This window comes from Aspergillus fijiensis (assembly GCF_003184825.1).
Source record: "Aspergillus fijiensis CBS 313.89 unplaced genomic scaffold BO72scaffold_9, whole genome shotgun sequence".
Lineage (NCBI taxonomy): Eukaryota > Fungi > Ascomycota > Eurotiomycetes > Eurotiales > Aspergillaceae > Aspergillus > Aspergillus fijiensis.
The window spans coordinates 312386-334080 of record NW_024468985.1 but is presented as its reverse complement, the minus strand read 5'-3'; the positions used below and the strand labels follow the sequence as shown (position 1 = coordinate 334080).

General features: G+C 54.2%; 10 protein-coding genes across 10 annotated transcripts; 6 read left to right on the top strand and 4 right to left on the bottom strand.

Annotated features, from left to right (window-relative positions):
- The first annotated feature begins 1149 nt into the window (after nucleotides 1–1149).
- BO72DRAFT_304771 (uncharacterized protein) lies at nucleotides 1150–3520 on the top strand. The gene is made up of 3 exons (XM_040940463.1): nucleotides 1150–1433; nucleotides 1485–1762; nucleotides 1816–3520. Exons 1-3 carry the CDS (start codon nucleotides 1254–1256, stop codon nucleotides 3191–3193), a joined length of 1836 nt encoding a protein of 611 aa, XP_040804437.1. The 5' UTR covers nucleotides 1150–1253; the 3' UTR covers nucleotides 3194–3520.
- On the bottom strand, nucleotides 3396–6835 carry BO72DRAFT_445438 (putative spindle pole body associated protein SnaD). The gene has a single exon (XM_040944047.1). The coding sequence runs from the start codon at nucleotides 6689–6691 to the stop codon at nucleotides 3848–3850; it is 2844 nt and encodes a 947-aa protein (XP_040804436.1). The 5' UTR covers nucleotides 6692–6835; the 3' UTR covers nucleotides 3396–3847.
- Nucleotides 6836–7303: 468 nt separating this feature from the next.
- Nucleotides 7304–9029, top strand: BO72DRAFT_304695 (putative class III chitinase). Its single transcript, XM_040940462.1, has one exon. It carries the CDS (start codon nucleotides 7598–7600, stop codon nucleotides 8552–8554), a length of 957 nt encoding a protein of 318 aa, XP_040804435.1. The 5' UTR covers nucleotides 7304–7597; the 3' UTR covers nucleotides 8555–9029.
- Nucleotides 8787–11246, top strand: BO72DRAFT_445436 (alkaline phosphatase family protein). Its single transcript, XM_040944046.1, has 3 exons — nucleotides 8787–9011; nucleotides 9078–9210; nucleotides 9266–11246. Exons 1-3 carry the CDS (start codon nucleotides 8934–8936, stop codon nucleotides 11053–11055), a joined length of 2001 nt encoding a protein of 666 aa, XP_040804434.1. The 5' UTR covers nucleotides 8787–8933; the 3' UTR covers nucleotides 11056–11246.
- On the bottom strand, nucleotides 11193–13502 carry BO72DRAFT_445434 (RNA-binding signal recognition particle subunit SRP54). Its single transcript, XM_040944045.1, has 2 exons — nucleotides 13211–13502; nucleotides 11193–13154 (listed from the first exon to the last, which is right to left on the bottom strand). Exons 1-2 carry the CDS (start codon nucleotides 13286–13288, stop codon nucleotides 11628–11630), a joined length of 1605 nt encoding a protein of 534 aa, XP_040804433.1. The 5' UTR covers nucleotides 13289–13502; the 3' UTR covers nucleotides 11193–11627.
- Nucleotides 13503–13585: 83 nt separating this feature from the next.
- BO72DRAFT_445433 (rRNA-processing protein RRP15) lies at nucleotides 13586–14746 on the top strand. The gene has a single exon (XM_040944044.1). It carries the CDS (start codon nucleotides 13669–13671, stop codon nucleotides 14539–14541), a length of 873 nt encoding a protein of 290 aa, XP_040804432.1. The 5' UTR covers nucleotides 13586–13668; the 3' UTR covers nucleotides 14542–14746.
- BO72DRAFT_445432 (ferredoxin family 2Fe-2S iron-sulfur cluster binding protein) lies at nucleotides 14637–15764 on the bottom strand. The gene is made up of 3 exons (XM_040944043.1): nucleotides 15343–15764; nucleotides 15158–15264; nucleotides 14637–15087 (listed from the first exon to the last, which is right to left on the bottom strand). Exons 1-3 carry the CDS (start codon nucleotides 15612–15614, stop codon nucleotides 14843–14845), a joined length of 624 nt encoding a protein of 207 aa, XP_040804431.1. The 5' UTR covers nucleotides 15615–15764; the 3' UTR covers nucleotides 14637–14842.
- Nucleotides 15765–16034: 270 nt separating this feature from the next.
- On the top strand, nucleotides 16035–17592 carry BO72DRAFT_371413 (mitofusin complex protein UGO1; the record flags this gene model as incomplete). The annotated part of the gene is made up of 2 exons (XM_040941004.1): nucleotides 16035–16421; nucleotides 16474–17592. The coding sequence occupies 2 exons, from the start codon at nucleotides 16035–16037 to the stop codon at nucleotides 17590–17592; spliced, it is 1506 nt and encodes a 501-aa protein (XP_040804430.1).
- Nucleotides 17593–17697: 105 nt separating this feature from the next.
- BO72DRAFT_304662 (uncharacterized protein) lies at nucleotides 17698–18352 on the top strand. Its single transcript, XM_040940461.1, has one exon. It carries the CDS (start codon nucleotides 17804–17806, stop codon nucleotides 18227–18229), a length of 426 nt encoding a protein of 141 aa, XP_040804429.1. The 5' UTR covers nucleotides 17698–17803; the 3' UTR covers nucleotides 18230–18352.
- A 777-nt stretch (nucleotides 18353–19129) lies between these two features.
- hapX (bZIP transcription factor HapX) lies at nucleotides 19130–20596 on the bottom strand (the record flags this gene model as incomplete). The annotated part of the gene is made up of 1 exon (XM_040946265.1): nucleotides 19130–20596. One exon carries the CDS (start codon nucleotides 20594–20596, stop codon nucleotides 19130–19132), a length of 1467 nt encoding a protein of 488 aa, XP_040804428.1.
- Between the last annotated feature and the right edge of the window lie 1099 nt (nucleotides 20597–21695).

Below are 21695 nucleotides of genomic sequence, written 5' to 3'. Positions count from 1 at the left end.
TCCCGACGGTGGCTATTTCAGCTTTGAGATTCGGGTACCTGTTGCAAGAAGGTGTACATAAATGACTGGTTTGGCTGGTTGACTGTTGCCCGATGCGATAAGATACCTAGTAGCTCCATGTTACTCCCGAGTCATACATCCACAATAGAAAGTATCTATCTAGCTTGCTCTTTTATTTGAGATTCATAGGCGAATTCCTTAATCGATGATAGTGAGGATTTAAAACCAATGCGATAACTCAAGGGACCTCATTCTACGCGAGAAAACATCCATAGTTCTTCAGCAAGCTGGTGGTGGTGGCATGGAATTCCGATTGCCCTTGCAGCCATCCATCCTCCCAACCCCTTTCTGAATTCTTTATAAAATGCATGGATGGCAAATAAATCAATGATAAGAAATGGAAACAGTTGATGGATGGCCTGAGTGCCTGAGCCGCGGCACCGCTGCCTCTCTCTCGCCCTCTTCTTCTCATCCCCTCATCCCTAGAACATCACCGGTAATCAGCCCTGGATTCTACTTTTCATCCTTCATTCAAGAAATTGAAGTTGTCTCATTGCTCCTGTCTCAACCTCTACCCATTTCCACCAAACAATCACTTAGCTTGCACACGATGACGGTGTATCCCTCGCAGGGGTGTCTGAGTACTCCGTAGTAGAGCGAGGGGATGCAATTCTGCGCATACGAAGGGCTGGCGATGTCTACGCTCGATCCTGAATCTTGATCACTTGTAACCTTCGTTTAACTAACTCACGATAGACCCTGAAGCTCACGAAAAATGCAATGACTAATCATGGTCGGCTTCTACTGGAGTACAGTACAGGAACTCGCCCACCCTTCTCGACCGGACTCTTCATAGTCTACATTCCACACGATGAGACTATTGTCTCTTCTACCCAAAGAGAAGCCAGAGGCAGACTTTTGCAATCTAGCTGCTCCCCTCCATCTGATCGGAGATGGGCATGCCGCTGCCCATCCATTCCGACCCCTCTTCGCGCGTCGACGCGCCAGATGTTTACCATCTTCTCCCCATTTAGTTCGCCGTAGCCCTATCTTAATATCTTAAGTGGACTTTCGTCTGGTGGTTGAATTCCTTTTACACCTATCGGCACCAGTCGCCTGATGTGCTGCTAGCTAGCGCTGATCTGATCGCATTGACTCTTGGGTGCCTATCAATGCGTGGATGTCCAAGCTCGATTGCCTCGACGTGTTGAAGCTGTGCATCGCAGCCTGCTGCTCTAACCGCGAACCCAACCATGTCTAGCCACTATGTGTCAGCCAGCGCAGAAGGCGCGTGGGTGAAACGCGCGATCTTCGTCTCTCTGTACGCCTTACTGCTCGAGTCTCTCATCGAATGGGGGATTGTGATCTACCTTTATGTTGAACGACACGTGGATGCGAGGATGACTCCTAGTCTGATTCTCGCTCTAGCAGCAGTAAGTTGTGAAGCACTCTCTTCAATCTCAAATGCTAAAACTGGGAATTAGTCCTTCTTCATTGTGCCGCTTGTCGTCTTACACAGCTTTCTTGCCTGGCAGTACAACAAAGTAGCACGGTTTACAAGCCAAAAGGCCATGCTGCGGATCGTTTGTAGCTGTGTGTTGGGGGTTGCGATTGTGATCTCGATAGCCGCCGGTGCTACAGGCCTGGTGGTTATATCGCAACATCTACCGTGTCTTGCCGAGGAAGGCAACGACAACTTCTGGAAGATGGGCGTAAGCTGCGCACTTTATCGTGCATCCATCATCAATTCGATTGTTTCAGTGTATGCTATGCTCCGACATCGCTGGGTGATTGCGTTTACTGATTAAGATGCAGCATAACGTTGTTTCTCTTCTTTGGCTTCAGACAATTCTGCGGACGCCCTTATGATGTCTCATTAATGGGCATGTATACACGCCAGCCTTCATTTTCAATCTGCGATGACAGCATCCTCAGCAGCTGGAGCACGGAAAGTGACAATAGCCTGAAGAATGACATCTACTATGTGTGCCGGCGTCCCGACATCACATATGGCCGAGGGCTCTATATGTCATCAAGTGATAACACCATCCCAATGTCCGCAGGCATTGAATACCCGAACATTATCCACCACAAACCCCACCCGGGGTTCGAGGCGGAATATGACTCGGATACAACGGATTTGCTATCGGGTACCACCCTTTCACCGCAGGAAACTCTTACAAGGAAGTTGCCGGGCGTGATGACTAGCTCGGATCTTCTTTCGTGCGTTTCGCGCACGCCCACCGCGGCGACATTTAGCTCTTATGGTGACCATTCTAAGCAAATGGCTCCGGTAGAGTTACCAGGGGCATCGCCTTCCACTCCCGGACACAAACGACAGAAATCCTCCGCGTCGTCTTTGCGCCGGCTGCTGCCCAAGTTATTCTCACAACCATTGTCAGCAGACCCTCAAATACGTGCCCTTGCCGACTCGACGACTGAAGCAGATGTCGAAAAAGAAGCCTTAGTGGCTGAACGCCCACCAACCCCGAAAAAAGAGTATGCTCCTGGACATCCACTGGCTTCAGCTCCTGTGGAAAAACCTTTGCCAGCCATTACAGCCGAAGCTCTCACATTCGAAGAAAATCAGCTGCGAGCAAGAGCCCTCACACGATCTGTGACCATGAATTCAGCCGATGCTCCCGAAGTCCTCGTGCCGGAACCTTTGAATGTACGCCGGTCCAACACTGCGCATACGGCTCCTGTTCCCAGGAGTGCATATATACCGTACCAGGGAGCTTTCACCGCAACCCCTCCGCTCCCGGCAGCGCGCCCAGGTCTTTCCCAGGCCTCTAGCTACAGAGGTGTTCCGATTGATCGTGAGGTGGCCAGCCGGCAGAATTCCAGGCGCAGCAACCGACGACAGAGTCAGGTGTATCAGTTTGATTCCTCCCAAATTCCGCGGCATACTCAAAGCCAGCACCAGCCTCATCAGAATCACTACGGTCGTCGATGGTATCAAGAGCACAACCGCCGCATGTCTTCATCAATCCGTGGAAACGACGCTGAACTGACATACTCAAACCTGCGTCGTCCCCGCAGCAACACATATGGCGGTCTCGCCTCCGCGCCTAGCAGACTAGACAGTATCCGCGAAACGGGCACATCTGTTGATGAAGCCCCGGAGAGCTACCTGTCTGAAGCGAATGCGTATTGTGATACAACTCGAACGAACAGTGTCAGTGGATACTAGAGCCTGCGGGTCAGGCTGTTCATTCTCATCAAAGAGCTACCGTCTCCCTAATTTTCGATTCTCAATATACATTTTGTATCAACCGGTCTTTTCAACCCTTCTTCTCGTCTTCGTACTTCTGAAGCTCACGACCCCTATTTGTATTTGCCCCTGATTTGTCATACCACGATCTGAGACATTTTAAAATGCCATACCTAATTCTTTGATTTGCCCGAATGGCAACAAATACATTAACGGAGTAATCTGCTTTAGCTGAGCGCGCATTCAAGCTCTGAGAACAGAAGCCAAGAACATGGCGACTCTCGTCTGTACACGCGAGATCCACTCCCTTCCTTAGTTTCTGACCGTAAGTTGCCTTTTCATGACACCGTAAAAACTATCCTGAGCACAATGAAAGCAGGGAATCATAGTGAAAGCGAAGCAGAAAAGGAGAAACAGGAAGCAAAAAAAAGAAAATCGAAAAGAAAACCAGCACCGTAAACACAAACCATGAAGCACCCCGTGAAAAAAAGCAAACAGGTTCCGCCCAGCCCGAAACATTCAAGTCAATCAGACCTGTGATGAAAAAGGCATTCCATTCCCATAGTGCCATTATAACCGAAACCCAACCCAGCCCAGCCCTATCCAATCCAAATCCGTATCGTTCTTTTCATTTCAGGCTCTCTTCCCAGATTCACCCCTCCTTGACAAGGACGAGACCGAAGTCGACACCTGCCCTGGACTCGACACGGCATACTTGTACCGATACCCCTGTTTCCGCCTCCCCTTCTCGTCCGCTCCCACCGCAAGGTTTCCCTTCCCTGTTCCACTGCCACTGTTGCCACCACTAGCACCACCACCACCACCACCACCACCGAATTCCTTTTCTCCCCACGACCACATCAGCGCGCGACCCATGCGTTCCCGCTCCTTGAGCAGGAGCTCGACGCGCCGCTGCCACTCCTTCTCGCGCTTCTCCACCGAGCGCGCAATCCGCTCGTCCACGGCGGCGGCGGTCTCCTCCTTCGTCGCGAGCACGGACTCGAGATGCTCGACCTGGAGGCGGAGGGCGCGGCTCTCACTCTGGTGCCGCTCACGCTGCTCGCGCAGCGAGCCCGCCTGCGCCTTGTACCGGGATTCTCGGTGTTCCGTCGCCGCCAGCAGCTCGCGGAGCTTCGCGAGCTCGGCGGCATGGGTCGCTTTCAGAGTGCGGAGTTCGGACTGGAGAGAGTGGGTTTGTTCGAGGAGTTCTTGCTCCTTCTGACGTTGAAGCTGCAGTGATTGCTGTTGCTGTTGTGGTTGTGGGACGGGAGGGGAAGGAGGGGGGCTGAGTTGTTGGTTCTGCAGCTGTTGCTGCCGGGTTTGTTTCTTCTTCTCATCCTCTTGTTGTTGTTGTTGTTGCTGCTCCTTTTGCAGGCGGTCGATGGTTTCTAGGGCTTTGGTGCGCTCCTCTTTTATTTGGGTCAGTTCCTGCTGGGTCTTGGTGAGGTTCGAGCGAAGGTCGTCGGCGCGCTTGCTGAGGCGGGTGCTTTCGGTCTCGATGGAGTGGATGAGGGTTTGCGCTTCGACGGCCTGGTCCTCCGAGCGCGAGAGCTGCAGTTCGAGGGTTTTCTTAGCCGAATTGGTTTCGGTGAGTTCGGACTGAAGTTTGGAGAGTTCGTCTCGGAGGCGTTTCAGCTCTTCGCCGGGGGCCTGGTCATAGTCCTGGCTCTGGTCTTGACCTTGTTCTTCTGGGTCCTTTCTTGATGAGCCTGGATTCAGAATCCGAGATCCCTGGCTGGGTTGGCCCAGATCCTTGATCAATTCGAGAATTTCTGAATAGGTGTTGCCGCCGGTTTCGAGGGGAAGGTCGGCGGCCATGGCTTTGAGGGCGTTTTCCTGCGCAGTAACTTGGGTCTGCGCGCGGGTGAGGTCGGCTTCGAGCGTGCTGTTCTTTTCCTCCAAGGGGCGATTCTTCGTCTCGAGAGTGACGATTTGTTCTTCCAGAGTCTCGTAGGCTTGATTGACGTTCTCGAGCTCCGTGTCTAACTTCTCTATTTCGAGCAGGTGGCTGCTGATCTGGGCCTTTAATTCATCCACTTCAGTGTTCTTCTCTCGGAGCTGCTGCTCTTTGGCATCGGTGACTTCCTTGAGCTTCGCGATCGTCTCGTCCAGGGTTGCGTCGCGCTTACGCAGCTGTTCCTGGGCCAGATCTAATTGCTGTCGCAAGTATGCAATGGTGTCGAGCCGCTCTGCATCGAGGTTCGGGTGTGATGATGCACGGTTCTGCAGCTCCTTCTGCATATCGCTAATCTGCTTCTGAAGAGCACTTAGCTCGGAGGCATTGATGGTGGACTTGTGCAAGAAAGTCTCTCTTTCTTCGTTCTGTTTCTGGAGCATGTGGACTTGCTCTCGCAGAATAGTCTCGTCAGTGCGATTGGCGTAGAATTCATCTAACAAAGCCGACTTCCTCTGCAGCTCGCCCTGAAGGTGCTTTATTTGCTCGCCAGCGGATGCTGCCTCCAGCACGCGCCTACGACCCTTCTCCAGCTGCTCATTGCGATCTTGCAGCTTGTTTTCGAGTTCAAGTATTTGCTTCCGTAGATCTCCAGCTGTACTTGGTTCTTGCTTGTGAGGGGAAGGGGTCTTGTGTCTCCGTACTGACGGGGTAGTCGTGCTTGCCTCCATCTCATCGTCCGGATCCTCTTCAATATTTTCTAGATGCGTGGTATCCCTGTTGAAGCCACTGGCGCGGCGCAGAAATTGCGATGGAGTAGACATGTCGATCGGTGGGCCGAATTCACTGTATTCGCCAAGCTCTGGTTCAGGTTCGGGCTCATCCTCGATAGCCGGCTGATGCAACTGAGAACTCTGCTCGCGCTGTGGCGGTCGCGTATCCTCCCGCTGCTGCATTCGTTGGCTATTTTGCCTGCTGTGGCCTCGCGGCTGGGCAGGGGACTCAGGTAGCGGAGGCAGGGGGTCTTCGTCTTCCTCCTTTTCCAGGTGGCGCAGATCTTGTTCCTGCTCCTCCAAATCATCAAACAGGGGCTCAAGCTCCGACAAGTCGTGTCCATCATCCCGGAAGTCCATAAAGTGCTTATCCTCCATAGTATCGCCGTCGCCCATCAGGTATTTCTCCAGATTCGCAGTGAAATCCGCTGGACCTCCGACATCCGACAGGTCGTCTTCATGCGGAAACTTGAATTCCGCAAGAGGATCCACATGGTCGTCCAGCGCTTGGGTACTCGGGTACTGGCTGAAGTCAACGGTGTATTGCGCCAGACGAGCGTCGATGTCGTTCGCGGCGCGCTCGAGCGACGACGCTCGGGAGGACCGCGGCGAGTAGCTTTGTTTTAGCGGAGAGCGGGCATCATCGGCGTGGGTTGTGGTCGCGGCGCGATCGACAGTACGAGGACTCTTCGCGCTCAGGGGAGAGTAGCTCTGTGCGTTTTGACGACGAGAGGGGGGTGACGAGGGCATGAAGAGAGGCGTCGCGAGAGTTGACGCGCCCACAGTGTCATGGGTGGTCGTATCGGCCATGCTGGGGGTGGATTGTCCTCAAGGGTATCGAGGTGACTAATATAGGACAAGATACTAAAATAGGCCTCAAGGTAGCCGAGGTATCATGGCTTGATGGAATTACTACATAGGTCGACCAATAATGCAGAATTGAAGCCAGAGTCGTTGAAGGAATGAATGAGTTATCGCCGGGGAAGATGCGATAACAAACACCAACTGGTCGGGTAAACACCGATCGTCAGGCACCAGGGGCCTTGCTGCCTGTCAATTCAGGCCTTGGATCATCATTGTCAGCAGTTTCACTCAGTGAGCCTGCTGACCGCATCGCACCTCAATTAGTTACAGATGATTCTTTACCGAGTCACAATGAATCCTCCGGGTCACACCTGCAAATATCGTGCTCTCATGACAGATAACTATCAACGTAGATGGAATTGTCCTCCAACCATCTGCTCAAGTATTGTATTGTACGGTACTATCACTTACGACTGAGATGAAGAGCAGTGCGTCACGTGTCAGCTCTTTGCGCAACCTGGGGGTGTCTTATGAGCCTCTTCGACGTATTGCTCTTCGTCCCTGTCCCTAGCTTCTGACCCTGGGGTTCGAATGTGCGATTCTCTGCTCAGCAGTCATGGTCTACGAAGGTCAGTACTATATATGAAGTTCTATGCCTACCTACACCGGCGGCGGGGCTGTTAAGGTGGGCTATTCTTCTTCCAGACCGTCGCCGGCCGAATCCAGCACTGCTCGCTTCCCCCCATTTCCCCCTCACCCGACCGATCGCGGCGACCTTCGCTGTGTCGCAATCTCGCTTCTCCACCTTTTTTCCCTTCTCCCTCCTCCTCTTCTGCTATCCCCAGGCTCAAGATCTGGGTTTAGTAGTGGAATACCACTCTACGCATCGTTCCCTCTACCATATCTCTGACAATGCCTCCCGTACCTTCGTCGTCCGACCGGTGTCGGGTTATCTTGTACCATCAGACTCTCTGTCCCAATGGAGGCCAGTATGTCTCGATGATGCCACTAGTCCAGAACAATACAGGCGTTACGCACATCATCCTCGCAGCCTTTCACCTGAACGCAGACCCGGAACACATTACACTGAACAACGATCCCCCACAACACAGCATGTACGACGCCCTATGGGCCGAGGTACCCCGCATGAAACAACAGGGGGTACGCATCATGGGAATGATCGGGGGCGCTGCGCAGGGCTCGTTCCGCTCCCTGGATGGAGATGCAGAGAAATTCGAACTGTACTACCGACCCCTGCTGGCCATGATCCGGCGCCATGGATTGGACGGGCTAGATCTCGACGTGGAAGAGGAAATGTCGTTGGCAGGGATCATCCGACTTATTGACCGACTCAAGCTGGATCTGGGAGACGAGTTTATTGTGACGCTGGCTCCAGTTGCGGCGGCCATGCTGGGCCTAGGAAACCTGTCGGGTTTCGACTACCGGGAGCTGGAACAACAGAGAGCCGCAAAGATCGGTTGGTACAACACGCAATTCTACAACGGTTGGGGACCCGCAGATGATCCCCGGATGTATGCTGCCATCGTCGCACAGGGCTGGTCCCCAGGCCGGGTGGTGTTTGGGATGTTGACCAATCCGGGCAATGGGTCGCAGGGCTATGTGCCCCCCGAGAAAATCGGACCTATCCTGGCCATGCTGATTGAACAATATCCTGATTTTGGGGGCGTCATGGGCTGGGAGTATTTCAACTCGAAACCCGGGGAACAGGAGCATCCATGGTACTGGGCAGCGGAGATGTCCCTGAGCATGCACATGAAAGATCTCGTGGATGCAGCGCGCCAGCTCACTTCAGGGCCGATGACCAGCAGCTGGATGAACGTGCTTCGCGACATGATGCAGCGGCGATAGACGGGGAGAAATGTAGAGTAAAATATAACTATAAGGATGTGTATCCATCGCTCCGCTGGAAGTCTATAGCTGCACGTATAATGTTTTGTTTTGCTGGCTGATGGAATTAAGAACGATGCATGGTGCCTCTGTGTCCGAGCGTCAGTTCAGAAAAAAGAGGTGTTTCGGCATGTCGTCATCGTCGACTTCTCCGCCGCCGCCGGCTTCTCCTCCTTCTTACCGATAAACTTATTGCAGTACCTGCCACTCAACGCCCTTTCAATATTCATTATTCTTCGAGCTGCGAATTGAACAGCAGCAAGCTTCACCTCCCGGGAAAGCCTACTGACCTGGCAATGATCACTACCTGTTGAATATCATCGAAACCATCCCCAGCACCATGGTGTCTGTCGCGCGGATTGCCGCTGCCTTGAGCTCCGCAACGGTCCGGGCTGTGGCCTTCTTCTTCCTCCGCTGGGTATGTTGATGCAATCGCTTCGCCGCAAGAATCTTCCCCGACTCATTCGTTATGTGATTCTTCTAGATCCCCGGACACCACTTCCCGCCTCTGGTCTTCACAGCATTGGCTGTGTATCTCACTGCTGTCGTAACGCTTCTTCGACAGACTGAGCGGAGTACCACCGGCAGCAATTCTAAAGACTCTCCAAAAACCACAAGTTGAGTGACCAGACCAATTAGCATTTTCGGCGGCCTTCTTACTCCTACAATCAGAGCGCACAACACCACGAAATCCAGATAATGTACTCAAGACATTGTTCACTGGCCTGCCGTCCGCCAGCTTACCACGCTCCACGCGGTTGACTGTTCTCATCAACATTGGGCTTGCATTGCTCACTCTAGATTTCATGCTGCGTGGCCTGGTTGTCTACCCCAGCGCAGATGTCACCTTCTCTCGGATCGGTTATGTCTCACCAACAACCGCCAACCTACTGGTTCGCGAGCCAGATCCTGCACAGCTGCCTCTTGTCATCTTCTACCAGCCAACAGATACAGAGGACTCGACACGATGGACGGAAGAGGGCATGATCTATGCTCTGGACGAGTCAACAGACTACACGACCACGGTGACAATCAAAGGCCTGAAGCCGTCGTCACCTTACCGCTACTCCCTGTCCAACAATCTTACAGGCTCATTCGTCACTGCTCCAATGCCCGGCACCAAACAGGCAAACCGCCTCAGCTTCCTGACCTCAAGCTGCATGAAGGCGAATTTTCCCTACAACCCGCTGTCGCACCCACTGCGCATCCCAGGGATCGAGATGATGATGGAAACAATGGCTCGACTGCCATCATTGCTGCGACCAGCGTTCATGCTGTTCCTTGGCGACTTCATCTACGTCGATGTCCCTCAGCGCTTCGGGTCATCCGTCTCGCACTATCGCAGCGAGTACCACCGCGTCTACTCTTCTCCCTCGTGGAATCGTCCAGAGGATAGTACGCCCGCCATCGACCTGCCTTGGATTCACACTCTCGATGACCACGAGATTGAGAATGACTGGTCGAAAGGCAACACCACTGCACCGTACCCCGCGGCGTTCGAGCCCTACATCCATTACCATGTCCGGCCCAATCCGCCCATCCCACCCGTTCCCTTCGCGACGCCTGAAAACACGACCTACTTCTCCTTCATCCACGGGCCTGCCTCCTTCTTCATGCTCGATACCCGCACCTACCGATCGGCCCCGTCGCAGTACAACTCCACGATCCTCGGCTCCGCTCAGCTGCAATCCCTCCTGGCCTACATCGCGCGCCCCGAATCCAGCGAAGTGCGCTGGAAGCTCATCGCCTCCAGCGTCCCCTTCACCAAGAACTGGCGGGTCGGCACCACCGACACCTGGGGCGGGTTCCTGAACGAGCGCCGCGTCGTGTTCGAGGCGATCTGGCGCGCCGAGCGCGAGCTCGGCATTCGGATCGTCCTCCTCAGCGGCGACCGCCACGAATTCGGCGCCACGCGCTTCCCCGACCCCTCCCTCGACCTGCCCGCGACCGAGCTTACCCCCAACACCGCCGGGGAGGGCCTGCACGAATTCTGCGTCGGCCCCCTCAACATGTTCTACCTCCCCGTGCGCACTTACCGGCAGACGGACAACGAAGACGTCACCATCAAGTACATCCCCGACGGGAACACCAAGTACGGCCTGGTGGACATCGAGGTCCGCGACGCGGTCATCGATGCCACCCAATCCGGACACCCCGTCACCGTGCCCAGCTCGGTGCTCACGTACTCGATGTATGTCGATACGCAGCTGGTCTGGCAGTACGAGCTCAGCGCCCCCCTGCCCGGGTACGAGAGCCGGGTCGCGGACGTGGCGGCGTGGAAACACCCGCGACTGCCGCCGGGAAAGCTGTTGCTGGACACGAGGGAGGAGCAGAGCTGGGATGCGTGGGCGAAAGGGTGGGTCGGACGAGTCGAGGAGACTGTTGGGTTGATTAGAGATGGTGTCCTGAAGGTAGTGTATAATGTTTTGGATGTGATTCAGAAGAAAGAGCGATTGGATTAAGTTTCTTTCTTTTTTTTCCTACTTCTTGCAGCTATGATCTTGCGGAAGAATCTCTTGGATACTAGGCAAAACATGCTAATCGGGAATTGGTCCACAAATTGTAGGTTATTCGCCACAAGATGGGTTGAACTGAGAAATCATAGATTGATAGGTATCATTCGAATGAGCAATCTACCGCTTTTTCGGGGAACGGACGTAGTTCAAAGGAGATGGTTACATGCCAATCTGGTTCAATGCAAGCAAGCCTCATCTATCATCAGATTATTTCGGTATGGATTGGGATGGAATGAATCAACAACCCGGTGGAGAAACCAAGAAAGAAAAACGAACACGCCCAACACCATAGTATGCTAATACAATCGACATCGACATCAGCAGTAAGCTGTGGCTTCCGGCGGAGGAAAAAAACCGGAGTCATGAAAAGGAAGAATAGTGAGAAAAAGTCAGATATAGACAAGAAGGTGCGAAGAGGATAGAAGGGACTTGAGGGAGAGGGCGGATGGAGGCCAGAGGAAACGAAAAATGAGAATGCAAGGCCGCTGGACGAAGTTGAATGAGGGGTTGCAGCAGGATCACCGGCCACGACCTCGGCCGCCACCACCACTGCCCATACCACCCATCAGCCCGCCCATCTGGCTCATCATGCTCTGCAAGTCCATGCCACCGAGGCCCGGGAGACCGCCACCGCCGCCGCCGCCCTGACCCTGCAGCATCTGCATCATCTTGGCCATGTCGCCCATGCCGGGCATACCGGGGAACCCGCCGCCGCCGGCCCCGCCCATGGCGGCCATGCGCTTCTGCATGGCGGCCAGCTGCTGCTCTTTGTTTCCGCCCTTGAGCATATTCTGGGCGCGCTGCATCTGCTTCTTCTGCCCGCCGACGCGCTTGGCCATGCCGGCCATCATGCGATGCTGAGAAAGAAGGTCCTCGACCTCGCGGACGGTGGTACCGCTGCCGCAAGCCACGCGGACCATGCGGCTGGGCTGTTCGACGAACACCTTCGGGTCGCCGTCCAGCTCGACCGCAGTCATACTGTCGAAGATGTAGATCATGCGGCGCAGCTTCAGCGAGCCGTCCTCGTCGTCCAGACCGGCGGTCAAGTTGGATAGGCCCGGGATCATACCGGAGAGCTTGGACAGAGGACCCATCTTCATGATCGAGGTGATGTTCTCCCGGAAGTCGCGCAGCGTGTAGATACCCTCTGCGATGTGCTTGTAGGTCTCCTTGGCCGAGGCGGAGTCCTTGGTGACAGCCTGGACGTGTTCGACCAGGCCAGCCATATCACCCATGCCAAGCAGCTTCTGGATGAAGGCCTTGGGCTCGAACCGCTCCAGATCCATCAAATGTTCACCGGTACCCAGGTAGATGATGGGCGTGTGCGTGGCGGCGACGGCCGAGATGGCACCACCGCCCGCCGCGTGGCCGTCCGTCTTCGTGATGATGATGGCCCCGAAGTCGGCGGTGGCCTTGAACGCGGAGGACTGGGCCTCAGCAGCTTGACCGATGGTGCTGTCGAGGACGAGGATGGTTTGGTCGGGGGTGACGGCGGTCTGGATCTGAGTCATTTCGGTGAACAGTTCTTCCTCCTGCTTGTGACGACCACTAGTATCCACGATGATGATTTCGAAGCGCTCCTTCTTGAACTTGGCGACACCCTCCGCGGCCACGACGGCGGGGTCGGTCTGCGTCAGACTACCGTAGTACGGGATCTTGGCCTTGGTGGCATTCTGCTTCAGCTGGTCGAAGGCACCCGCACGGAAGGTATCGGCACAGACAAGGGCGGTCTTGAACCCGCGCATCTGGTAGTGGCGAGCCAATTTGGTACAGGTGGTCGTTTTACCGGCACCCTGCAGACCCACGAACATGATCACATTGGAGCGGCCCTTCTTGGGACGGAAGGGCTCGGCGTGCGGGTCCACCAAGGCTACTAGTTCATCGAAAACGGCTTTTTGGATCAGGCGCTTCTTGTTCACGGCGGGTGGCAGGGAGGCGAAGTTGACGCTGGACTTGATGGACTTCCGGAGCGACTGGACGAGGCGGACGTTGACGTCGGCAGACAGTAGAGCTGCACAGATCTCCTTGAGCATATCATCGAAGGCCTACGATCATGAAGTCAGCAGCTAAGAAGGAGTTGCACGGCAGGGCAGCCACGCACCTTCTCGTCCAGATTGTTAGACCGAGTCAGATCATTGACGGCGGCATTAATTCGCCGCCCAAGATCCTGAAGGACCATGGTGAGATGGGATATTCAATGGGAAGTGAAGATTAGAATGTTCGTAGCAGGTTGCGCAGTTATAGTTTCTTTGAAATATCAGGAGAATGGCCAGGAACAACTGGAAAGACGACAAGGAGATATGAAGACAGCTGGAGGCAAGTCAGTTTGGATGGCGTTTTGACTCCACTGGGCCATTTGAGGCCAACGCGATGCGGAGAGCCTGCCCCGCCAATCACCGCCTCTTTGTGTCTCACCGCCCGCTGACCCTCCAAAAATTTCCCGGGAAAACGACAGAAAAGAAAGAAAACCGACCGACCGATTTTAATCCCCATCTCCACCACAGCCTCCCAAATCTTATACACACGAGAGACCGACCTTACGGTGTCAATTCTCTCACCATGGCCCCCTACGTCAAAAAGCGCAAAGTCCTCGACTCGATCGCATCCCGTCCCCAGAAAAAGTTCCGCAAGCAGCGCGCATACCACAGCAGCTCCGAAGATGACGACGACGAACCCACCGATTTCCAAGCCGTCAGTTTGGCAGACTCCGACGTCGAGGAGGAAGTTGTGAAGCAGCCCAAGAAACAGACCCGGTCTATCGGCGAATCGACCAAGAAGGCTCTCCCCAAGAAGCAGCTGAAGAAAAAGCAAGAGGAAAGCTCCGACGAGGAAGATATGGCATCCGATTCGGATGCAGACGACTCGGAAGAAATGGAGGACGATGAGTTCGACGTGGGCGCAGAGTCCGACACTTCCAATCCCGCCTCGACGGCAGGTGGTCGGGCGGTTCCTAAGCGTCATGATCCTACTGCGTTCTCGACCTCAATGGCCAAGATTTTGGCAACCAAGCTCCCTTCCTCGATGCGCGAGGACCCGGTGCTGTCCCGCAGCAGAGACGCCGCCCAGAAGAGTACCCAAGTGGCGGAAGAGAAGCTGGATCGCCAGGCGCGGGCTAAGATGCGGGCGGAGAAGAAGGAGGAGTTGGATCGTGGCCGTATCCGCGACGTGATGGGATTGGAGCGTGGCCAGGCTGGCCCAGTGGCCGAGGAGGAGAAGCGGTTGCGCAAGATCGCCCAGCGTGGCGTGGTCAAACTGTTCAATGCTGTCCGCGCCGCTCAGGTTCGTGGAGAGGAGGCCGCCAAGGCGGAGCGAAAGAAGGGCACAATTGGTATGGGCGAGCGCGAGAAGGCTGTGAATGAAGTTAGCAAGCAGGGATTCCTGGACCTGATCAGCGGAAAGAAGGGCAAGCCGTTGCAGATCGAGGAGGCTTGAGTGATGCTGAAGGAAGTTAGTTGCTTTTAACGTGTGTGTATACCTGGCATATTCATGGCGTTCTTGGGGGGTGGGCTACTCTACGTTCCTATTCTTTCTACTTTGATCAACTCTTTTTCATTAAAAGTGATATGCTCTATTTACAAACTTTCGTGCCGCAAAATGTTGAATGGAGATCGGAAATACCCAATGGAAACATGTTCCCTTGCCACCTCGTGACATAACCGCCCCCGTTATAGACGCTAGACATATCGTACATCATTCTCTAGTCAAAAATAACATCCATCGCGCTTATATTGAATTAGTGCTTCGGCTCGAAATCGCTTGCCTGTAGGTTCCGAGTCATGGACGGCAACCGGACCACTAGACCATCGAGCTCCTTAGTCATGATTACCTGACAGCCCAGGCGGGAGGTTTCCGTCAAACCAAAGGCCAGATCAAGCATGTCGTTCTCGTCGTCCGATGGCTCTTCCATCTTGTCAAACATGCCGGAATCTTCGACAATGACATGGCAGGTCGAGCAGGCACACGATCCGCCGCAGGCACCTATTGTGTTCCATTCCCGTCAGTCTGCTGATTAATCACATACAACATGAACATGCAATGTTATTCGAACCTTCCATCTCCAGGTCATTAGCCTGTGCAATATCCAACAAGTTATCGCCCTCAGAGACCTGGAAGTCGTACTTTGCGCCGTCCTTGTCGATGAAAGAGATGTTAATCCTGCGCGAACACTTAGCACATTGCAATGATTATTATTAAAGGTTGTAGTTTATGGAGAGAGGAGGGAGAGTGACTCACTCCTCTCCAGGCTTGGGAGGCGTGATGTGACCGTGCTGTACTCCGGCGGTGACGGAGAAGCTCCTACGCTCGGACAGCCGCTGGTTCTGGATGCGCGGGGTCACTAGGGATCGCCGGGACGACAGGGAAGCACAACCAGAGCTCATTGACCGCGAGGACTGGAGGGGGAATCGGTTGGCAAGGAACTGAGAAGAGGGAGCGCGAACAACGCTCTCGCCGGCCCGAGGCAGGACATGGCGCAGGTTAAGTCCGGCTTCTCTCAGGAAGGACATGGCGAATGATTGTGTGATGAAAGGGTGGGGGTATAAGAAGAATCCGAGCAAAGATGAGGGAGTGGAGAGGGACGTCAAATAGAGATTAAAGGGAGATGAATGAATGAATGAATTGGATTGGATTCAATAATGGCGGAGAATGGGAGGAAAAGTGGAAAAGCCCGAAAAACACCAGCGGGAAATCCGCGGCTTGTCATTCGCCGGCGTTTGCCTCTTTTCAGCTGGAGGTTCGGCTTCACTAAACTTCTTTGGAGATCGACCGACCTTGCTTTACCTTACCTTACCTTACTTTCTTTTCTCTTCAAATCCTCTACTACTACTACTATCAAGTCACTACTAACTAACTTATACTCATCCACCACACCCTTTTCCTCTTCTCTCTCTTGCCCATCCATCTTCTAGCTTCTCCTTTTCCCTATCATGTCCTCTCCTCTGGAAGGGCCCAATCCCCTCCGCCCCTATTATTTCCCCCCATCTTTGGGGTTGGACACCGGTCATGCTGCTTCCCCTCCAGATGCGTCATCCTCGGCCACCCAAGTCTTTGGCGGTTCCGCACGCGATCTGCTGCCCGATATTGATTATTCCGACTACCTCGAAAGCTCTCCCTCAGTCTCCAGCTGGATTCGCGATGCTCTGGACCAAGCCCTCTGGCGCTACACCAGTGTCCTGACCTCACAGCCTTTCGATGTCGCCAAAACCATCCTGCAGGCATATGTCGCGCCCGGCGATGCGACAGACGGCCAATGGGCTATGCATGATCGCCGAGCATCGGGTGCCGGAAGCCATATTGATTCCTACGATGAAGACGTATGTTTCAGCAGCTCTTTCCAAGAATCTGAAGCTCACCTTAAGGCTCTAGGACTCCTTGTCGTCGGATGACGAAAGCAGTTATTTTACTTCCGCAGCACCTGCCGCAGCCTCCCCCTCAGCTCCCCGATCCCGCAAGCCTCACCGCCGCCATATCACCGATCGAAGCGGTTACATTCCCTCCACGACCTCATCGAGACATGCCCTCACCATTAAGAACCCAAGCTCCCTCATGGATGTCTTGTCGCAACTCTGGACCACCAGTGGCCCGACCTCGCCCTGGAAGGCGACCAATGCCACCTTCATCTACTCCCTTCTCCTGCCCACCCTAAATACATTTATCCGCAGCTTGCTCTCTGCGATTGTCGGCTTGCCGGAGGAGGATGTGACTTCTTCAATGACAGCCGACATCCTGACGTCGACTTCCCCGATGGCGACCCTACTCTTGTCCTTCATCTCCTCCTCATTGTCGGCAATGCTCCTCTCCCCGATTGATACCGCGCGAACATTCCTTATCTTAACCCCAGCTACGCATGGCCCGCGCTCCCTGCTACGAGCTATCCGCCAAATCCCGACTCCCAACTGCACCATTCCGTCCCACCTGGTGCCCATCACCGTCCTCCACTCCAGTCTGCCCAACTTCATCACCAACACGACTCCATTAATTCTCAAATCGTATCTGTCTCTCGATCCCGTGCTCAATCCGTCCATCTGGAGCCTGTTCACCTTCCTGAGCTCCGGTCTAGAATTGGCGGTCCGGTTCCCGCTCGAGACTGTACTGCGCCGCGCCCAAATCGCGACGTTCACTTCCCCCAGCATCCGCCAGCAGTCAAGTCGTTCAGTACGTGCTGAAACCTCCGCGAATGAGGAAGAGGCCTCGGAGATCGAGACGATCGTCCCAACCCCCCAGACCTACCGGGGTATTGTGGGTACTATGTGGGGGATTGTGTACGAGGAAGGAGTGCAAGTCACACCGGAAGTTGAGCGGGCGCGCCAGCTGCTGAAGAAGCCCGTCACTCAGCGCAAACGTCAGGGCCAGGGAATTCAAGGTCTCTACCGAGGCTGGCGCATCGGCATGTGGGGAATCGCTGGTATCTGGGGCGCCAACCTACTCGGCACGGTCGGCGTGGCCGGCGACGACGATGCCAGGATGAGCGGAGGTCGGTTTTAAACCAGCTGCAGAGCCATATTAGCATCGTCGGATGCAAAGAGCAGAGCCAAAGCCCTCCAAGCCCGTGCCCTTGCCAACTCGGCTGATAATCCCACACAATTAGTCGAGACCCCTCAGAATACCGCATGACATGAGGACGACGAAGCGGATTCTCAATATTCCAGCTAAGCCAAGCTAGCCAACCTCTCCACAAGCTCCCAACAACTTCATCATGATACGATTTCTTTTGGGTGAAGCAAAAGAAGCCAACGACCCCCCGCACCCCCCGCACCCTCCGCACCCCACGTCATCGCTCATGCACACGGCGACGATCTGTAAAAACACCTTAACGACGTTTCTTTTCTCCCTGCACACACCATCTTTTACCACTTGTTTTCTATACCATCTCAACTTCTCCTTACCCTTCTTCCTACTATCCTCCCCTCCGCTCCTTCATCTACCAGTGAAACGATGTCTTGTGTACTTTCTAATATCAGTATACTATCTAACGCCGCTACGGAATGTACTTTTATCTCTCCATCAACATGTTTCTCGGATCGGGCTTCCTTTCTATCAACTTGTCTCCTGTCTTCAATGTAGCGGAATGAACTCGGAGCAAGGACGGACGGCGTTGGGCTTTTCAAAGGGGGCAGTGTGATCCAGTATAGATATAGGCAAACAAGGCACCTGCCAGATTCACATGATGAACCCCTGGGCAATTGCCCAAATTCATAAAATTCTAGGCTTGAATTGTGACACGTTGCACCCGGGCCCGCTTTTGCTCGATCAATTCAAAAAGACATTCATTGTCGTTGGACATGTATCTCAAGAACGGGCTTTCCAGGTCATACACACATTACGTTGGAAAATGAATACCGAAGTAGATAACAACACAAAACGCCAGTTCATTTCATTTCAAACCATCTAGACTCATTAGACGCTTTGGCTTGGCCCACGCGTTGGAAATCACCGCTGGGGTGAGTGGAGGTTTTCGATTCGGGTTTTTTTTTTATTTTTTTTTGTTTTTGGGCGGGGTTCGTGATAGAATCATAGCCTAGCATAACATAACATAGCATAGCGTAGCATTGTATAGCACATCGTAAATATCCAGGGTTTATGGTTGCAGGTAGATTGACTTTTTGCTTTTGAGATCGGAATTTATGTCCAGTCATGGGGTGTCGAGGGGACTGGAAAGAGGCATGGGAAGGATGAAGGGGGTCGTTTTGTCAGGAAGACCCATAAAAGGAGGATTGACAACCGGGGGTTAGGAAGAGGAGGTAAAGTGTACCCGTTGATAAGAGGTGAAGAGTCATGGGTTGAATGAGTTACATTAAAATTGTAGACTGGCGGGGATGACGTAGGAGGTGACAGGGAAGGGAGACACCAGGGGGAGAGATTCGTTAGGGAGGAGGATGGAGGGAGGAGACAGAGGCAAGAGGTTCGGGAGTGTATAGTCTTGTATAATACAAACTCAAACATTCATGAATCGGGTGTTGGGTATCACTGAGAATAAAAAGACAAGTGCAGACAAGTGAAGAAAGAAGGGTTCGTCCGCCATCTATTTATCGGCGAACCGTCGATCAAAGTATCGCAAGACGCCCATGACGCTGGCAGCCTCGACTTCGAGGGCCGCTCGGGAGCCGGGCGGAGCTACCTCCTGGGGTTTGGGGAGAGTGTGGAGTTTAGGGAGCCAGGCGGAGATATCGTCACTTGCTCGAGAGAAATTAGGATGCCGGGAGAGGGTGGTAAAGGCATCAGCACATGAGAGGGTTAAGGAGGGCGTGTTGGAGCGACGCGAACTGGCAGTGGGTTGGGGAGGGTTCCCCCCGCGAGACATGCAGCACCCGCCATCGGCGCCCTTACCGCCGCAGCAACCGGAGGAGGCAGCGCTGGCGGAGCGGGAGGCCGCCAGCGTCTTGCAAAAAAGGGTCCGGCGTGGATCGGACTGACATTGCGCGCATGTTCCCGGCCCATTGGCACACGGATTTGTGGCCTGACTGATTGGGGGTAGCGTGACGTCGGACCGAACGTCGCCTTCCGATGGGGGTGGTGTGAATTGAGATAGGTTCTGAATGGGCGCCAGCCGGTTGTTCTCAAAAGAGTTCCTTCGACGCTCTTCCTCCTGGGCCGCCATCTCAGCGCAAATACAGGGTGTTCCATCCTGGCAGAACCCGCAGGGGTCTACAGCTGGCGATGAGACGGAGGTGCTTTGGTCGTCTTGAATAGTATGCGGTGCGGCGAACCGCGTGGTGAAGTCGATCTCCATCTCCTCAGGCTCCGGTTTGATCTCGGGTTCGGGTCGTGTGAGACTAGGACTGCCAGGCCGCTTGCCCAGCGAAGACCGAGTCTCAACTCCCGGAATGGCAAAAGCATCCTCAATACACTGACAGTGGACAGAGGAGCAATCCCCGCAGCCCAACGGAACCTCCTCCCGTGGTTCTTCAACCACGGCGGTAGACCTGCCGGTCGGCAACCCGCAATCACTGGCCGCTCGGTCTTCGGTCGGGTTTCTCGCAGCGATTCGGGTCAGAGGAGCCTTGTCGGAGCTCTTGTCGGTAAGAGTCGTCCGGAACTCTCGCACCAGAGTCTCCTTCGCACTCCGTTCGACAGAAACCTCCTTCTCCAAGGCATGGCATCGGTCGCGCCACCAAGCCATCTCACTTCGACATTGTTCGACATCGCTGGACAGGCTTGCAATCTGGTCCTTGAAGGCAGCGATATGAATCTCGTGCTCATCTTCGATTTTCTTGATCTGATCCTCGAGCTCGTTGACGCGGGCGGCTCGACGTTCGCGGAACGCTCTCTGAGCGGCTCGATTCTGGGCCTTGCGTTTGGTGGGTGGAGTGTCGGTGGCCGGCTTGCGACCAGGTTTGGGGCGAGGAGGAATCACCCATTCCTTGGAGGTGACGGAGCCGGGTGTGCCCGGACCAGGAGACGGTGAGATAGCTGGCTTGGCAGCCAGTGCGGGAGCCAGCGGCGCTGGACCCGGACCAGGGGCTATCGTGAGAGCAGTCGGACTGGCCATGGTAAAGAAAAATCCTCTATTGATTTAGAGGAAGTCTGTAGTATGATCAGTGGACATATCATGGGTGAAGATGAAGATGGAGATGGAGATGGAGATGGAGAAGTGTGGTTCAGTAACTGGTGAGGAGATGTTCGGAGAAGAAAGGAAGAAAGGCGGGCTAACCGGCAGAAGGAAAGGCGGTGATGGTGGTGGTGGTGTCACTGGTTCGCTTCGGCCGGAAGAGCGGAAGTGCGCCCCTTCAGCCGGTAAGCGAGACAACGGAATTGCTGGCTGCAAACCAATTGATTCGAGAGGAAGGGACAGCAATTGACCCTGTATAGATAGATCGACAGCAGAGTGAGTAGGGCAGGGAAGGAGTGGAAGGAAAAACGAAGCAAGTAGGCTTAGGATTGAGGAGAAGGCGAAGGAGGAGGAGGAGGAGGAGGAGGAGGAGGAGGAGTAGGACGGACAGACACCAAAAGCGACCGAGGAAGAAGGAAAGCTGAGAAGAAATGGAGGAAGGGAAAAGGAAAGAAGGAGGGGGGAAACAGAGAGGGAAAAATGAATGATCGGATCAGATTAGATTATCGTGCGCTTTCACCGACTTCGGAGTTCCAGTGGCTCCCCCACTCGTTGCCCGCCCTCATTCGTCCGTCCCGTGGTAGACTGCGGGTTATCAATCAATAATTCCCTGCCGGTTCGAACTTGGGGTTTAGGGTATGCTCCGGTGCTCCATCCAGCTCGTATGCTGGGCCTAGCATCGAGTTCTTCTCAGTAGGGCTGATGAAGAAACACCCTTGATTTTATCATTGTCCCATCACGATTGGTAGAAGCATCACCTAAGAACTTATAGACAAGTCATGTCCTTCTACTCTGTCTACCACGAGCAGTTCCATTCTCAGATGGAGAAGCTACTGTGTTCTGTATAGTATGCTTCAGTGAAAAAAAGTCATGACTTCCATGACTCGTTCATCACCCATGGTAAAGAAGAAATTTTGCTCCTCTTCCCAAGACCACCCGTGTGGGTACATGAGTCCTTTTTTTCCCCCTTGTTTACGATCCTGTTGGTCAATGGATTCTGCTAGAGTTTTATCCGCGATGAGCGCGGACATCCGGTGAT

Bases quoted from the DNA above. Each gene is read 5' to 3' on its own strand.
- BO72DRAFT_304662 (XM_040940461.1), top strand. From the start codon at position 17,804: ATGATACGATTTCTTTTGGGTGAAGCAAAAGAAGCCAACGACCCCCCG.
- BO72DRAFT_445432 (XM_040944043.1), bottom strand. From the start codon at position 15,614: ATGTCCTTCCTGAGAGAAGCCGGACTTAACCTGCGCCATGTCCTGCCT. The intron at 15,265-15,342 runs GTGAGTCACTCT...GTGTTCGCGCAG, and splicing joins CCTCCCAAGCCTGGAGAGGA to GATTAACATCTCTTTCATCG. The intron at 15,088-15,157 runs GTTCGAATAACA...GGAACACAATAG, and splicing joins TAATGACCTGGAGATGGAAG to GTGCCTGCGGCGGATCGTGT.
- BO72DRAFT_445434 (XM_040944045.1), bottom strand. From the start codon at position 13,288: ATGGTCCTTCAGGATCTTGGGCGGCGAATTAATGCCGCCGTCAATGAT. The intron at 13,155-13,210 runs GTGCGTGGCTGC...TCATGATCGTAG, and splicing joins CTAACAATCTGGACGAGAAG to GCCTTCGATGATATGCTCAA.
- BO72DRAFT_445433 (XM_040944044.1), top strand. From the start codon at position 13,669: ATGGCCCCCTACGTCAAAAAGCGCAAAGTCCTCGACTCGATCGCATCC.
- BO72DRAFT_445436 (XM_040944046.1), top strand. From the start codon at position 8,934: ATGGTGTCTGTCGCGCGGATTGCCGCTGCCTTGAGCTCCGCAACGGTC. The intron at 9,012-9,077 runs GTATGTTGATGC...TGATTCTTCTAG, and splicing joins CCTTCTTCTTCCTCCGCTGG to ATCCCCGGACACCACTTCCC. The intron at 9,211-9,265 runs GTTGAGTGACCA...TCCTACAATCAG, and splicing joins AGACTCTCCAAAAACCACAA to AGCGCACAACACCACGAAAT.
- BO72DRAFT_304695 (XM_040940462.1), top strand. From the start codon at position 7,598: ATGCCTCCCGTACCTTCGTCGTCCGACCGGTGTCGGGTTATCTTGTAC.
- BO72DRAFT_304771 (XM_040940463.1), top strand. From the start codon at position 1,254: ATGTCTAGCCACTATGTGTCAGCCAGCGCAGAAGGCGCGTGGGTGAAA. The intron at 1,434-1,484 runs GTAAGTTGTGAA...ACTGGGAATTAG, and splicing joins TGATTCTCGCTCTAGCAGCA to TCCTTCTTCATTGTGCCGCT. The intron at 1,763-1,815 runs GTATGCTATGCT...ATTAAGATGCAG, and splicing joins ATCAATTCGATTGTTTCAGT to CATAACGTTGTTTCTCTTCT.
- BO72DRAFT_445438 (XM_040944047.1), bottom strand. From the start codon at position 6,691: ATGGCCGATACGACCACCCATGACACTGTGGGCGCGTCAACTCTCGCG.